The 17,775-nt window shown below is 37.6% G+C and overlaps 1 protein-coding gene across 1 annotated transcript in view; it reads left to right on the top strand.

Moving 5' to 3' along the window:
- The window catches only part of EPT1 (ethanolaminephosphotransferase 1), a 50,642-nt gene extending 35,806 nt beyond the window's left edge, over window positions 1-14,836 (top strand). Inside the window, exons 7-10 of the mRNA XM_011950283.1 lie at window positions 2,189-2,237; window positions 3,866-4,046; window positions 5,261-5,443; window positions 7,904-14,836. Of these exons, the coding sequence (XP_011805673.1) occupies window positions 2,189-2,237; window positions 3,866-4,046; window positions 5,261-5,443; window positions 7,904-7,969 (479 nt within the window). The 3' untranslated portion in view covers window positions 7,970-14,836. The remainder of the gene's footprint in view (window positions 1-2,188; window positions 2,238-3,865; window positions 4,047-5,260; window positions 5,444-7,903) is intronic.
- Window positions 14,837-17,775: the final 2,939 nt, after the last annotated feature.

Below are 17,775 nucleotides of genomic sequence, written 5' to 3'. Positions count from 1 at the left end.
GTAAGGAACGAAAATATTTTTTATGACCATGCTATCCTTGGTATCCTTGGATTATATCTCATTCAACTTGGTCCTTTTTTTTTTTTTTTTTTTTAACAAATTCTACTCTGATTTTTCTCTAGCTGTTAAGTTTCCTATGTTATGAAGTCTGGGCCTTCACTTGTGGCAAGATGAAAAGCAGGTCTGCATATGTATGGTCTCTATCACTGTTCTCTACTTGAAACATAGAGCTTCATAGACAAGTATTTAACAATTAAGTACTCGTTACAGAAAAGTATATTAAGTACTAAAGAGAAGAAACAAAAGATGCAGCCTTTCTCTGGCAACCTGTATAGAGCCCCGGCTTTCTACATGCTCACTATACTGGAGATAGTTATTTCAATATTTTTAAAACTAAAATTACTCTTGGTGGCAAATCTTTTGCTAGTTTGTCTCAGCCTATTTCCGACACCTCAGAGCTACCAGTAATTCTGCGTTAATTCATTTAGCCTTGGCTTCCCTCCAGTGCTTCCCAGCTTTACATGGAGTAAGCTGCTAAAAATTTCTGAGAACACTGAGGACCTCAGGTGGTCTTCTCTTTTCTTTCCCTCTAAGTTCGTCTAATTTGGGGAACTTTGTTCTACTTGGGCTTGGAAGTAGCAGAGTACTTCTTTTTTAGAGATAAGATTTCTGTTGGGTTTTAAGATAAGATTAAGCCAAATGTCTTAGGAATTGTTTAGAAGGAATGTTTTCTACCTTTAAGAAATCTTTAAGGCCATAGCTGCATTGACCCTCAAGCCAAGTAGAGTCACCAGGTAACTGGAATAGACAAACTGGGGCTAATATGTTGCATGACAATGGAACATCCAAAGGAAGTGCCCAGCAGCTTGCCAGATATATTGATTCGGAGTTTGAGAGAGAAAATAACTAGGAACTTATATCACTATAGATCATAGGATCAAAGAATTTTAAAGATGTAAGGGACGCTAGAAAATAGTTCAACCCATCCCCATTGTACAACTGGAATCTAAAGTTCAGATTGGTAGAGTTTGCCCAAGAGTCCGTAACTAGATTTTGCAATCATCTTTTGTAAGCTTGTAATTGAGCTTTAAAAGAAGATTCTCAGAGAGAGAGAGAGAAAGAGAGAGTATAAGTACAGTGGGGCACCCAGAAGTAATATGCAGGAAGTAGAATTGCCAACAAAGGATACAGAATGAAATGGTGAGATGGCTAGTGGAAACATAGGGAGAATGGCATCACAAAGGCAAAGGGAGGAAAGAATTTCAGTTTAGTGGATAGTCAACCAAGGCATTTCACTTAGGAGTTAGGAATGAAAAAACGACACTGAATTTGAACATTAGGAAAGCTTGGTAAATTTCAGGAGTATAATTTCTGCAAAGTTGGAACACAGTGAATAAAAAAGTTCTAAGAAATTGAGGACAACTGAAAAGTTTAGCAAATGATAAGACAAAGCAGAAGAAGATAGTAGATAGTGAGGACAGTAGAATCAATGGGAGGGTTTCTTGGGAAGGCCATCTTTGTTTTAAAGTTTGTGGGAAGAGAACCAGTGTGCAGATGGAAGTAGCTAGGCGGAGAAATTGAAAATGCTAGGAAGACTGGGTGCGGTGGCTCATGCTTGTAGTCTCAGCTGCTCAGAAGCCTGATGTAGGAGGATTGCTTGACCCAGGAGTTCGTGATCAGCCTGGAATATACCCAGACCCTGTTTCCAAAAAAAAAAAAAAAAAACTAGGAAAGTAAAAAATAAATGTGAAGCAACAGGATTCCCCCTTTGAGTAGCTCATGCTTACTGTGCAGTTTTGGTACCCCATACCATACCGTTCCAGGTATCTTAACATGTCATAACTCATTCACTTCTCAAAGCTCTGTGGGGTTGCTACAACTGTTATCTCTATTTTATAAATAAGGAAACTGAGGCAGTAAAACACCAACTTGCCTGAAGTCCCATAATCAGTTCATGGTACAGCTGAAATTGAGGCCCAGCTGGCTCTTTGAGTCTGCCCTCTGAATTACCAAATTGTACTGCCACTCTTCCTGTTGTAAATGTTGTTTATAAATGTATTTAATTTTATTACAGAAGTAAACTTGAACCTGAAATGTTTGGGGTCTAAAAATTTGTTTTGCATGATTCAGTGATAATGTAATAATCACTCTTGAATAAGCATAATAATTGAATAATTATTACCTTTAGGTTGTGCGTTATGTGTGACTCTTCCAATGAGTTTACTAAACTTTTTCAGGTAAGTATTTTATTTTTTAAATGGGCAAGAAATATGAAGTTTTAGCAGTTGTTAGCTGAACTTAGGGATCTATTTTCCTTTTGGAATCAGGACATTTTGAAAAGGTCACAAAACCTATATTTTAAGTCTAGAATGGTGTAGGATAGTTTGGGGTGTCTGTGGTGGGTAATGTAGTCGTTTCAAACACAGCACAAAACTACTAGTTCTTTTGTTATGGTTTTGGACTAATCAAATAGTCTTCTAATGAGGCCAGGCGTGGTGGCTCACACCTATAATCCCAACACTTTGGGAGGCTGAGGCGGGCGGATCATGAGGTCAGGTTTGAGACCAGCCTGACCAACATGGTGAAACCTGTCTCTACTAAAAATATAAAAATTAGCCGTGTGTGGTGGCGCGTGCCTGTAATGCCAGCTACTCAGGAGGTTGAAGCAGGAGAATTGCTTGAACCTGGGAGGCGGAGGTTGCAGTGAGCCAAGGGCATGCACTGCACTCCAGCCCGGGCGACAGAGCAAGACTCTGTCTCAAAAAAAAAAAAAAAATTCAGCAAGATCATAAAAATTCTGAATGTGTATAGTTTAGGACCAAACTGGACCTGTGCTGACTTGTCTTAAATAGCCCTTCTACAGAACTTCCCATCTGGGTTGTGGGGAGAAGGGAGTTGCTCAGGTGGAGTTTCATTTCTGTGATCTATGTGCTTCTCCACTTTTGCTCAGCCACACTGAATTTGCCTATTGTGTCCTGAATATATTTTGCTCTTTCCTTCCTTAGTAATTTTGCTCCCACTGTTTCCTTTGCTCCTTTTTCTTTTGGTTGAAACATTTTCTTACACTTCCCACCACTTCCTTTAGTTCTGAAATCTGCGTAGCAGAATCTTATTTACGTTAAACCAAGCTCTATTAAACTTCTTCATTTATTGGAGCTGGCAGTCATTTATAGAAGCCATACAGTTTAAAGCTCTGAAGGATGTAGAGATTATTTTTCTACATTTTCTCCTCATTTTATAACAGCCAGACTCTGACTGGGCAACATATTGCCCAAGGTCGTGTCATCAGTGGTGGAAGCAGGACTGGAATTTGGAGCTCTCTTCAGCTGAGCAGACATGTATTGTATAACCTCCTGTGTGCTTAGAGACACTGAGATGTGGTATGCCAGTCGCACCTGAGAGTCTTTCATGTGAGCTCTGTCTCACTCTAAGTTCTCTATCACTTTGTGTCAAAGCTGCACTTCGAGGCACTCTTCTAATATTTTATGTTTATCTTATTTCCCCCATTAGAATATCTCATAGAACAAAGTCCAAATTTTATTCATCTTTATATTCTTAGCATAGCAGTTGATAGTTTGGTTTAAAGAGAAAGAAATGGGATTAGAGGTCAGAAGATTTCAGTTCTAACCCTGGCCCTGCCACTTGGTAGCAAGTTTTGTAAATTTAAATTCTCATCCTCACTTAGCCTGTCTGTAAAATGGGATTAATGATGTTGGTTCTGTCTATGCCACAAGATTATTGTGAGTATAAAATAAGTATATAAATAAGAAAACTATAAACTACAGTACAAGTACTGTATAATTTATATGTAATAATGTTCTTTATATTACTTAATTTTTTAATATATCTTTTTTTTTTTTTCCAGAAGCTATAAAAATAACACCTTGAAACACAATTCAGTCTATGAAGCTGTGGTTCCCTTATTTTCTCCCTGCTTGCTGTTCATTTTGTCTACAGCGTGGATCCTTTGGTCACCTTCAGATATTTTAGAGCTACATCCTAGAGTATTCTACTTTATGGTTGGAACAGCCTTTGCCAACAGCACAGTAAGGTTTTTTTCTTTTAAAAATCATAATATATATTAGGAATGTATGACAGAATTTGATAATTTGAAAAATCTTTAATATTAGAATAAACAGATTTTAATTTAAAGATTTTTATTTCAGAAATTTGAAAGAATAGTAACCTCAAAAACTGAAATGCTGAAAATTTTTTTGTTTTGCCCTTTGAAACCAATAGGATTGGAGACTACAGTAGTATTTTGGAACTGTGGCACACTTGAATTTTTTATTTTGGTTGCCTGCTGAAGAATTCATGGAAAAAATTTTATAGATTCCCTTTAGACTCTAAATATATTACCAGTATGACTGAAATGGCTGTAGACTTAAATGATTATTTTAGGAAGCTTGGAAGAGATTTTTGAGAAAGAGAAAACACACACTTTAAAAATCAGCTGATTTTAAGATTAGGAACATGGAATTTAAAACTTTGTAATAACATATTTTTATAAATTCCTTTCCATGCTGGACTGTGCAAGAGAGCAGACAGGAAGCAGAGATCAGGAGTTGAGAAAAGACCCTGATAGTCCTGAAAGCCAGAAGGTCTGTGTTCTAGCTCAGGCCAGTTCCTTAGAAGTTTTTATTTTTATTTTGTAACTTAGCTACTCATCTTATGTTTCCATGTTTGTAACGTGTGTAATATCCCAAGTCCTGCTGACTTTATAGGGTTTAAACATCTAAAAACACTAATGCATTGTATAAAAAGTATCTCTGAAAGAATTATATTTAAGTAAGCTCTTCAAAAATAAAGAAGCCAAAGAGGTTTTGAGATATTAATTATGGCAACGGGACTGAACTGGAGGTAGCACTTCTTCATCATTGCTATGAAGAAACTTAATTGTGTGGGGGTGTGGGAGGCTATTTTGAATTTTTTTTTTTTTTTTACATATCATAGAGTCTTAAAATTGAGAGAAATTTCTTTTATTCAAACTGTTGCCCAGTGAAAGAATGCCTTCTATAGCATCCTTATTCAGTTATCTTCAAGCCTCTTCTGACACACACTGTGAGGGTGCGTGGGTCTTTGGGCAGGGCCAGGGGTCCAGTTGGGCCCCTAAGCATGAGAACTTCTGAACTTAGATAATGTAAGTGTGTTGGTTCAGGTACTTAAATGCTTTTCAAATGTTGGAATGACTAGTTTTGGAAGTGTTTTGCTAATGAAATTTTTCTTTTTTTCTCTCTTATTTTTTTAAACTAACGTCCAGTGTCAGCTGATTGTTTGCCAAATGAGTAGTACCCGGTGTCCAACTTTGAATTGGTTGCTGGTTCCTCTCTTCTTGGTTGTCTTAGTGGTAAACCTAGGAGTAGCCTCTTACGTTGAGAGCATTCTCCTGTATACATTAACAATGGCTTTTACTCTGGCCCACATCCATTATGGAGTACGAGTGGTGAGTAATCTACAGCAAAATTGGCTCAATTTGGGTCTTATAAATGGAACCAATTAATGCCTCTGAGTAGAAAGGAGGCAATGGAAAATTTTAAAAAGAAAGTAGCTTATTATAGTAGCTGTAAGGGTTTTGGGATATTCTCTAAATTTTGGATAATATCCAGATGTTTAATTTCAGATATTGTTTCTGTAATGAGTATATTACTGTAATTACAAATGATTTTAAGGCTGGATAATTATTGTGAGGAATTAGTTCCTATTGTAAGTGGGTATGTATAAGCCATTTTCTTGGTGAGTAGAATTGTAAACTGTTTGAGCCTTTAGTTATATGGGATCAGATAATCACATTTGTTGATTATCGATTTCTTCACTTGCTTCTTTAGCTTTAGGGGCATTTTTATTGTTCATTAACATTTGGAAAGAAACTATAATTGGTTGTATAGTGCGTTTTCCCTCCCGCTGCCCAGTTTGCAGCAATTGTGGTGAGAGAGATTAGAATTTCAAACTGAAGGAAGACTTTTGCGTTATTTGAGATTTTACTTCATGTATGTTATTCTTGAGCCCTCATCAGCAAAATTAATAAATAAGGGGGAATATAGAAGGAAAGAGATTTTAAGAAATGTTTTGTAAGCTTGATATTTTCTTCTAAAACTAATTTTAGGAGAATGGACGAATACAGATATAATGAAATCAAACAGAACCATGTGGTTTTTCTTTCACTTAACATTCTTTTCTAATTATTTTACATATTTTAACATAGGCTGTGCAATATTCCACCAAGGAGATTACTTAATAATGACCCTGCACAGCACAGTTAATCATTTAGGTTGTTTCCAGATTTTCACCATTAGAAATATTGCCCTAGGCTGGGTGTGGTGGCTCATGCCTGTAATCCTAGCACTTTGGGAGGCTGAGGCAGGTGGATCGCTTGAGCTCAGGAGTTCGAGACCACCCTGGCTAATATTGCAACACCCTGTCTCTACAAAAAATACAAAAAACTTAGCCGGGTGTGGTGGTACAGGCCTGTAGTCCCAGCTACTTGGAGGGCTGAGGTGGGAGGATCACTGGAGCCCAGGAGGTCAGGGCTGCAGTGAGCTGAGATGGTGCCACTGTGCTCCAGCCTGGGTGACAAAGTGAGACCCTGTCTCAAAAAAATAAATAAATAAATAAAAAGAAAGAAAGAAAGAAAAAAATGTTGGCGTAAACAATCTGGAATATTTTTGTTTCATTTACTTTATTTTCTGAGGATAATTTCATAGGAATGGGGTTGTGACAGGGTATTCACACTTTTATGACTCTTCAAACACTTCTATTTGGTGTGCTTGTTTTGAAAGGAACCCTGCTATAAATCCATTTGAGAAACAAAATATCTTCTGTATTTTTATACACAGTTTTTAAGTGGGAGAGGCAGCTATCAGGCTTGATAACAACTTTATACCTTGCATATGTTGCTAAACTTGGGCTTTCTTCCCTTAGTGTTTCTCTACAAAGTTGCCCTCATTTGTTAGAACAAACTAGATACAATTGTTAAGGAGAAAAAAGCTGTGATGAATTGTGATATAAGACATAATTATTTTTGTTTTTATTTTTACAAATGTAACCTTATATGCCTTATAGCAACACTCTTGGGCCTTTTTCCTGATATTTCATCAGTATATGCATGGCATAGAATATCCATTTGCCAGTGTCTTTTTAAATTGTTTTCATTTACTATAGCCTTTTAGAAGCATATCTTTAGAAAGCTACAAACATACCAAACCAAACCAAAATACGCTTTTCTTTAAATTACAAAGGTACTACATTTTCATTGTTAAAAACCTGGAAAATAAATAAGAGGCTAACTGGAAAACAACTTAGGATCATCTTTTTTGTCTCTCTTTGTGTTCTTTTACCACGTCTACAACTTCTGGCCAGAAGTTAAAACTTGCTAGGCCACACAAAACATTCACTTTAACTACTGAAATGTAAATAATAGGTATCAAGTAAATGACATACACTCCCTGGCCTTTAAGCTCTTGCCTTCCCTCTAGAGATACCCTAACTAATAAAGCCTCTACAAATTCATAGATGTAGTTTTCTACTATTTCATTGGGATTAGGAGTGATTACTTAGAAATGTTTAGCAAGCTGAATATTGAGTCTAACTATAAATATTATTACTTGATCTAGATACTACAGGTCAACTAATCCTCTAGTTTTTCAGATTTGGATGTGAATTTGAGTGCTCTGGAGGGTTCTGAAGTCTAGATTTTAGTTCCAAGTCCAAACTTTCCCAGGGTAGTTCTAGTACTCCCATTTAGCTGTCTAGCTCTATAGCTGTCCTAATCCAGAAAAACCTTTTCAGTATTTCTCATAATTTTTGCCATGTCAATAAATTGTTATCTCTAGGGTAAATTCTGTGTGCTTTAAAAAACACAATAAAGTACGTATTTGTCACTGTCTCATGTTCTGATTTTTCATAGGTAAAGCAGCTGAGCAGCCATTTTCAGATTTACCCCTTCTCATTGAGGAAACCAAACTCAGATTGACTAGGAATGGAAGAAAAGAATATTGGCCTGTAATAATCTTTCTTTGGACAGAAAGAAGTACTGTAAATAAATGCTTGTAAATATTTCCTCCATCACCATTGAACTAGACTGATCTGCTTGACAGACATGGGATCTCAGTATGATACTTGGACAGCAGGAATGATACATGTAATCTGAACTTGTGAAATTTTGGACCTACTAACTCTCAGCCTATTTTATTTTTTATAAAACTATGTGACATTTTGGTGGAGCAGAATGTATGTTAGACCAGCAAAATGTTCCTAGTGGTTCTGACTTCATGAGTTTACAGTGTTGTGATTCATGCAGGGTTAAAAACGCTTTTTTTTGTTTTTTTGTTTTTTTTGTTTTTTTAAATACCAAAATTGGTTTCAGATCACTGATAACACTCAGAAAACCATAGTGTGTTTTCATATTTGGTACTTTGTAATAGTGGGAGTAGCAATAGTCCAAATCTAGTATAGGGAAAGGATAAAAATAAGTCACCTTCACCAAGAGATGCCAGTGATTACCAAACAATAGACAGTTGCCAAATACTGGTTTCTCTTTCCCCTGAAAATGGCTTTTGTCCTCAAATGGTAAGAGAACTAACACATTTAGCTAATATATATTTAGATTCTCTAGTATTCTAGCTCTCTTTATTATGGAACAGATCTTGATAAATGGTTTAATTTTCTCCTAAAGAGAAATAATCAGTTGAAAATTTGAGAATGGGTTGTAATTATAGCTCACCCATTGGGATGGTTCATTGTTTAGATGTGGCATTTTCCCTCCTTCAGCTGCAGGTTCCTGAGATTTGGTGCCTGTGAGCTCTGATTGTAGGAATGCATGTGACAGTCCCAGTCTTATGATAATGACTTGTGAGGAATGCAGATAAAAGTACCTTGTAAGATAAATATAAATTGGAGTTAGGAATTTCATGAACCTCTCTATGACCAAAATTAATTTTTTGATTCACTTTGTCTGTCTGTCTGTCCTTCCCCTCTCTCTTTTTTCAGGGTAGGGTGCTGTGTTTTTTATTTCATACAAGATAAAACAGAGAGAAATTCTGACTTCCCCAGCTTGTCCATTTCCCCACCTGAAAACTTTTGATACATATGCCTTACTGAGTACATGCCCCCTTTAGTGTTACTGTGACTTGGAGTAATTTCTGAGGTTTACTGACAAACATAAAAATCCTTTTAATTTTAGTGTAGTTGTTGTGTAGACCATATTTTTTCATGATGTGGATATTCTGTTTCTTTTTTACTTGTCTTCATTTAATTTGGTGGTGGTGAAATTTACTTGCTGATTTTCTTTTATTTTTCACTGAATGAAGTTTGTGCTTGAATGAAGAGTGTATCTTAAACCTCCTTTTTTTGGACAGGCTGCACTTGGATAACATAGGCACCACTGTGTTGATATGTAATTAAATTCATAACTATTTATGAATGTGACCATTGTTAAATTTAATTAGTGTATTTCTTTGTTGAATTTCAGTCTGCTGCTTTGTAAAAAATAACTGCAATTGATGTTTCATTTTTAAAATTTATAAATTCCAATCATTGTCATTCAAGTTATTAGAAATGAGTCACGGCACTAGCTCATGGTTCTATACTCATTTTAAAAAATTGTAAAGGTTGAGGTGTATTTGGTGACTTTCTCTGAGACACAGATGAACGTTGGAAATAGATGAGAAATGGATGCAGAAAAATGCAGATAATGATCCCATGTTTGTTAATTGCCATCATGGAAGTCAGAGAATTAACCAATTAAGTGACGATAACTATTTTTTGTATACCTTGTTCTTTGTGATCTGTAAAATTGAACTGAATAAAGTGTTAATTGGGGGTAGGGAGAAAGCTTTGTTTTAAGATTTCTAAGCTAATTATTTTACCATTTTGTTGACCTTATACACAAGAATGAGATTAATCTGTATTATATAAGAAAAGAACTGATAAATATTTATAAAATGACAGATTTGGACCACAGGCTTTCTTGACCTTGTACAGTATAGTAAAAATACCCTTTACTTCTGGCATTAAGGTCACGTTCTATAGTTTGGGGGCCCTTTTACTTCAAAAGTGTGTTTCTGCCCTCTTTTGGTTGTATCAAATTTATTTGAAAATTGTTTTGTGCCGTACTGTATGACTTGTTTCCCTATGGTGGTAAAGAATGATGCCATAGTCAGTTTTATTGACATTGTTCGATGAAAGAAAAGTGGCTGTCAACAAGGGGAAAGTGAAATTGAGCAATTCACTGTTTCGGGATACTTGTGAATCTTTAGTGTACTGCGGACTCTTTTTCTTGTTTTAGTCTGCCACTCTTGAAAGTGCATCTTGAGAGCTGCCGTTTGTTGTCTAGAGATATAGCAGCTGAAGCAGGACTTCATTACAGAAAGCTGTGTGCATTTATGTCATGCCAATTACTACAACATTTCCAAAGTATGAAAGGTGTCTCAAGCTTATGCATGATATTGTGGGTGACTTCATGTCCCAGCCTTTCTCCCCAGCATACAGTGTGAGCTGCCTTTTGGGGAGCAATGCCATAATAAGGAGCATACGTGCGTGTTTTCTGTACTTTCAGAATAGAGTGCCTTAGCTAGGCCAGAGGGTCGTGTTGTGTTTTCTGCTGACCAAAGTTGCATATACCTGTAAGAAGTGTCTTTTTAGGTTATGGTATTAAAAAAAGTCCTTTCAGGCTTATCAGATAATAATTCTCCTATATTTGAGGGGGGCATGGAATAAAAAGATTAAATAATACCTGGATAGAGAATGCTAATGCTGCCTTTTGTGATCCTTTAATATTATCCATGCTTTTCGTGCAGTACACAGTTTGACATTGCCACGGTTTACAGTGTCATTCTTCCACAAATAGGTAATTGATAGAGTTTATGGATTTTAGTCTTAAGGGTAATAGAGTGAATAACTTCCAAATAAAAAGCTAAATATTCCTCGTCATTTTAATGTCATTATTGAAATACTTTTAATTCTAATTTTGAAAACAAAGCTAAGTGCTGATTGTGGTTAGGATGTTATAATACTAATACCATCATGTTATTTATTCTAATATAGAGGCACTGAGAGGAGGGGAGTGTATGTCTAGAGTTACCCGAATTCTAAATAGGTACCAAAAGAGTATTGATCATGACCTGGAGCCTGAGCTTTGGGAGAATATACAAAGGAAAAAGCAGGCGTAGTTTCCACTTTAAAGGGAAGAAGGGACTTTAACATCCTGTGAATTTGAAATATCCTATGAATTTGAAAGTTTCCTAAGTGTGGTTTTCAAAGAACTAGTTTATTTTTGTAGTCAGTCAAAATGCATTTGGAATGTACCTTGCTTCCATAACAGACTTTGACTCTATGACCTATGAAGAATAAAAAGATAATCTGAAGGTGTTTGAGTCAGAGGCACTTTTCCCCTTTATATTTTATATAGAAGCCTATTTGTAATTCTTCCTCTTCGTTCTTCACCTGGGTTTCCTCTTAACTACCCACCACCTAGGAGAGAGGCTGCTCACTCAGGTCTTGCCTTGTTGCCGCTAGATGTTGCCACATTCAGACCTCCTTGATTGCCTTAGATCTCTTGACTAGTCAAAGACTGGGAATGTGCCAGAGGGAACAAAGTAAGCTTGATGGGCTGGAACTTTTGACTTTGGATCCCCAAAGAGCCAAAACCAGATACAAAAATCTTTGGTTGTGTTGATGCCTGTGTTCAGAGTGGCCTTATCTTGACCTCAGTTCTGGATTTAAGTACCCTATAGAAAATTTGTGAAGTCAGACCAGAATTTTCTGTGTCCCATTGAGGTGTCTTTGTAAGGCAGCATGCCCTTTCTTGAACACCCTGTGGGTGAATAACTTGAGTAAGTTAGCTGCCAGCACTAGAACCTTCCAGGAAGAATTTTAACTAGTATGCTACATTTGAAGCACTTTGACATGTACATTTAAAGTGACAGTTTTAAAAGTAAAACGGTGTTAAATCTCTGAAACTTGAACGTATGATGCTCTGGGCATTTTAGGAAGCTTAAGTAAATTTCTGATTTTCCTTTATTGATTATGTAACCCATGTGATTTGCATCTGTTAGTTGTTATGTTTGACAGTGCTACAAATGACTGACATTGGCAGGCAGTTATTGTAGGGTGTATGGTTAATCATGGTTGTCTAACTTTTCCAGAGAAAGTGGTGATATGCTTCTTCCTTGCATGGAGCTGTGGGAATTGGATTTGTTGGCTGTTCATTTCCAGTGTTTCTACAGTGCAGAATAAATGTAACTTTTTAAGCCTGCATGCTAGTAATATGCTTTGCTCTTTAGTAAACAAATATGCAAGAGATAATAATCTATTTTTTTTAAAGCAGGGATCTGCTCCCTATCTAGACAGATCTTTTAATGCATTAATATTTAGAGTAGCAAAAGAAGTTTTGCCATTTGTAGCTCTCTCACAGGTAGCTTAAGCAAGGGGATTGTATTGCATATGCTTAGAAAGGCCAGGTTCCCAGAATTGGAAGGTGCCATATACACTGATTTTAGAATATTTTAACAAAGGCTTGTCTCGAGGAAAATCCATTTGGACCGCAGCAGGATTGTTCTGGTCTTCCACAGATCATTCATATGGTCTTTCTCTCCAGAGAATCATTCTTAGAAAGCCAGGCTAAATCAGAGTAGTGCTGTTTTTAAAGCATGTATACTGGATGATGACTATAGAGTACCTTAATGCTATGTTGAAATTGGAAGCAGATTGCTCTCTTCAGCAGCAGATACTACAATTGAAGTTAGAGACAGTACTGAAGACGCAGGGAGTAGCTAAATGCTGTGGATATTTCATGTCTCTTTGGCTGATATCTTCTCTTGAGCAGTTTCTATGAGTAGCAATTACAGTTATAATTTATTTTAAGGTTTTTATTAAAAGATACACAATTTGCCATGAATTCTAGATTCTGATATTCTTGACAAGCACTTTTGGAATATATCAAAAGTAAGTTCTTGACCTGGAACATACTTAGTTAGTACTTGATGTCACTAACCAAGTTGTAGAAGGAGCCTGTTATAATTCTGCAAGATCTGTGAATAGCATTATAAATCTGGGGCAGGTGCGGTGGCTCACACCTGTAATCCCAGCACTTTGGGAAGCTAAGGCACGTGGATTGCTTGAGCCGAGTAGTTTGAGACCAACCTGGGCAACATGGCGAAACCCTGTTACTACTAAAAATACAAAAAAATTAGCTGGGCATGGTGGCATGTGCCTGTAATCCCAGTTACTGGGGAGGCTGAGGCAGGAGAATTGCTTGAACCTGGGAGATGGAGATTGCAGTGAGCGGAGATCGTGCCACTGCACTCCAGCCAGAGTGACAGAGCAAGACTCCATCTCAAAAAATAATAATAATAAAAATAAATAAATCTGTTTAAATTACTGTTGTCTTTCAGCATTAGACTTTGAGTTTAATAACTACAAATTGAGACTGCTCACAACATTAACTTTTTTGTAGGTTATTTGGTTGTTTAGATAACTTGCCTTGCTAGAGGAGCATTCAGGAGATAAAAGACCTATCTATGTGTAATGATATGATCATTTCAAAAATGTGCCAAGAAAGCAAAATTCATTATTGAACTCTAAATTTCCGGGATTTTTTTTTTTTTTTTTAAATAGCATTTTCTCTGGGTAAAGGGAAAGGCAATGAATAATTGCCAACATGTCAACTCCCTGCTGCTCACCTTCCCCCCGTCCCCCTCCATCTAACATAATACGGTACATTTGTAGCCAGTTGTAGAAAAAGAAATTGATATCTTTCTCAGTAAGGTTCCATGCCCTGTCACTAAGAATAGGTGGCAGGAATCATGGCCAAATCAAGTATATGAGTTGTTTAGCTTGGTCCTGTTGTAGTTGGCTTTCTGTAGTGTTCTAAAACAAGAGGACGATTCCATTCCTTCTCAGGAACCTAGAAACAACACCACTTGAGCAACTGGAATATGTTTGCCGCAAGCAGAATATTTTGGGGAGAGGGAGAGTAGTTTAATTCAAGTAGTTTAATTGAACATATTAGTCATTCGTCTGGGCCTTGCTGTGTTCATAGTAGCAATGTATGTACCATTTATTTTATCTGGTTAGGTGTGATGTGTGTATATGCCTATTTAACATGTACGCATATATTCTCTACATAGGTATGTATGATATATTCATATATACATGCAGTCCACTTGAATATCAGCAAAATGGCCAGCCTTTATTAGATTGTTTCTTAATGTGGACTTAATCTGCATGTGGCCCTTACTCTGAAGCCTCTTCCTGATCTGGAGCCACAGTCTGTCTGTCTTCCAGTTCATCTCAGTCCTCGAGAAAGGCCCTTTAAATATGTCACTTCTCCATTTTCCTTTAACCATGGGTTGTGGGAGCCAGAAAGAGCTTTGAGAAAGATGGCTGCTTCCACCAGGGTGGAGGCTTCTAGGTCTGCATGATAGGGCCCATTTCTGGCCAGAGGGTGGCTCTGGGAGCAGTTATGCCACGGGCTTGCTGGGGGAGAACTCAACACTTGCAGAAACAGAGCTTCATGGCTTGCTTAAATTACTTAGCTGGAATATTTTGAAGTGTCAGATAATGTGATGTATAAATAGAGTATGCCGATGCATTTCATTGTTTTTGCATTATCTGTATTAGTGTTTCCCATTGCTAGCCCAAATAATCAAGACCAGACTGTTTCTCGTCACTGGATTCTGGAAGCCTTGCCCTTTCCACTGGATTTATGTTTATTTCTGCTGCTGTGAAACCCCAAAGTAATGCAGTAGGTTTTAATTGAAAATTGTTTAATTCTATTACTATTATTGATAATTATTTATTGTAATAAAAGTAAAAGTAAATAATTTTTAAATCCTTTTAATTGTTTTCAGATTGTCTTCTTTGTTTTCCTTGGTAGGTGCAAAAGGGGAGGGAGCTATGGGAGAAAACTAATATTCAGCCACTTGTCTCAGGGAATCATTGGTTATTTTAAAGCAAAACACTGAAAAGGTTTTGTTCTGTTTTTAGAAAGATCAGCCACTTGCTCCTGGGCATTTTGTGATCCTGTGACTTGTTTCAAAAGGCAGAATATGAGGCAGATGGCAGTAACAGCTTTTCATAGTATACTGCTCCTGACTCACCCAGAACTGGGTGGTGGCAGTCTCTATGGTCTAATCATGATGGGGTCACACCTGAATTAGTTTGTAAGGTGGTTTCTTCCTCAGAAGCATTTTCCCATAGAAAGAGTGTTAACATATGGTATTAATTTTCCAGACGAATCCCATAAAAACCTGTTAGACCACACTTAGTACATCTAAATTATAGTACAGAAACTATAACTCCCATTACATGACATTGCTTCTGAGGAGAATATTTCCCATTTTTACATCGATCTCTCAGCTCTGGCAGTAGGTACTTAAAAAAAATTTCAGGCCAGGCGCAGTGGCTCACGCCTGTAATCCCAGCACTCTGGGAGGCCAAGACGGGTAGATCATGAGGTCAGGAGATCGAGACCATCCTGGCTAACAGTGAAACCCCGTCTCTACTAAAAATAACAAAAAATTAGCCGGGCGTGGTGGCCCGCACCTGTAATCCCAGCTACTTGGGAGGCTGAGGCAGGAGAATCACTTGAACCTGGGAGACAGGTTGCAGTGAGCTGAGATCGTGCCACTGTACTTCAGCCTGGGCAACAAAGCAAGACTCTCAAAAAAAAAAAAAAATTTCAGTAACAGGCTTGAAGACAGGAAGAAAATGCCCCATGTTTTAACCGAGGCTGTTCTCTCTTAATCCCTTTCCCTCCCATGCTCTTGGTTGTGGTAGCAGTTATTCCCTCCCTTTTATCTGCAAACCTCAAACACCTCTCAAGTTCCTGATGACAAGTACCAGGTAGATACTATGTAACCACTCTCGGGGCTACCAAAACTTAAAAAATAAAATAAAATAAAAAAACCTATGCCCCCAAAGGGTCTTACTCCTCTTGCCACTCTCATCTTTTTTTCCTCTGTTCACAAATTTCCTGAAAGAAAACTTTACAACTGCTCCTTCAATTTTTCTTCTTTTCATTCGGAGTTTTCTTAAAACCTCCCAAAGTTTTCATAAAATGGCTGTTTCTTAGTCATGTTCAACTCTGCAAACTTTAAAGAGCTGTTTACTTCTTTCTAAGCCTTAGTTTCCTCTATAAAATGGGATTAATATTACCACAATTACACTATGTGAAGGATTGAATGAGAATAATGCATGTAGGGTGTTTAGCACAGTTAGTGGACTAAGGTAGGTGTTTGGTTTCTACTAATATCTAGTTCTCTGTCTTTTTTCTTTGAACTTTTTTCTAAACCATGTGACAGCTCATGACTTCCATGCCTCCTCCCCTCTCTTTCCTGCTTCATACCTTTTGAGGCAGTATATGAAGATGGTGGTAAGGCAGTTCCCCAAATTAAAAATCAGTAAGATTGCCTTCTCAGAACCTAATTAGTAAAATTCACACAAATGGAAAGATAGAAAGAACCTAAGAAGTGGTCTAAATGTTTGATGAATTTGTCAGCATCCCCACATTCCAATTAAGGTGAGTTAGTGTAAACTTATTGGATGTAGAATTAAGTGTGACTAGACTTAGTAAGATATAAAATCAAATCAGTTCATCCTTCTTTTTCTGAAAAAAGGCTATAAAAGCTGAAGGTGAATGCCCAGGTACCTTCCTTAGCACGGGAAGCCCATATAGCCAGATTTCTCAAAAACCTTCCCAGGGATGAGGGACTCGACTATTCTTGTGGCAAATTATCCCCATTGTGAGCCTCTGAACCATGGCAGTCGGTCCTACAGATCAAGGGACTTCTCAGTCAGAGTTTGATTCCCTTCGTAGATCAGCCCACAGAGATGTGCTGGTCACAGGGCACGAAAACGCACACTGCCTGTGTGATGGTTGTACTTGCTAAAATAAATTCTGTGTTTCTTTTGTGAGTTTATTAGTACGAGCCAGCCAGGCTTTTGTATGAGTTGTTGTTTTTTGTTTTGTTTTTTTTTTTTTTGAGATGGATTCTCGCTCTGTCACCCAGGCTAGAGCGCAATCTCTACTCACTGCGACCTCCACCTCCCGGGTTCAAGCGATTCTCCTGCCTCAGCCTCCTGAGTAGCTGGAATTACAGGCACACACCACCACACTCAGCTAATTTTTGTATTTTTACTAAAGACGGAGTTTCACCATGTTGGTCAGGCTAGTCTCGAACTCCTGATCTCGTGATCCGCCTACCTCGGCCTCCCAAAGTGCTGGGATTACAGACGTGAGCCACTATGCCCGGCCTGTATGAGCTTATTAGTATGAACCAGCATTGCCTACCAGTTGAGGAGCACTGTCTGGATGCTGGTCAGTAATCAAGGTGAATGGACATCACCTGACTCCCTTCCCGAAGTCCCTCTCATCTGTAACAGCCCTACTTGCCTGCCTCACTCTCTTGGGGGTCTCCTGTTATTTCTCTTACAAAAACACGAATAAATAAACTTTATGTTTTATTTGAGTCAAAAGTGATTTATCCTCATTGTAAACATTTTTTTTTTAATCTTCAGAGAATCTGAAAATCACCCATAAGGCCACCCCTGAGGGATATCGACTACTTTGTGGCGTTCCCCCTGTTTTTCTTGTGTACATACTGTCTACATTTCAAATCAAACTCGGCTCAGGGTCTATATTGTGCTGCCTCTTCCCTTTCTCATGTAATGTATCTTGGATGTCTTTCTTTTTTTTTTTTTTTTTTTTTGAGGCGGAGTCTCGCTCTGTCGCCCGGACTGGAGTGCAGTGGCCGGATCTCAGCTCACTGCAAGCTCCGC

The sequence above is a fragment of the Colobus angolensis genome, unplaced genomic scaffold (assembly GCF_000951035.1).
Source record: "Colobus angolensis palliatus isolate OR3802 unplaced genomic scaffold, Cang.pa_1.0 Scaffold109, whole genome shotgun sequence".
In the NCBI taxonomy this organism is placed as follows: domain Eukaryota; kingdom Metazoa; phylum Chordata; class Mammalia; order Primates; family Cercopithecidae; genus Colobus; species Colobus angolensis.
The sequence above is the reverse complement of the archived record's forward strand: the minus strand, read 5'-3'. Positions and strand labels throughout refer to the sequence as shown.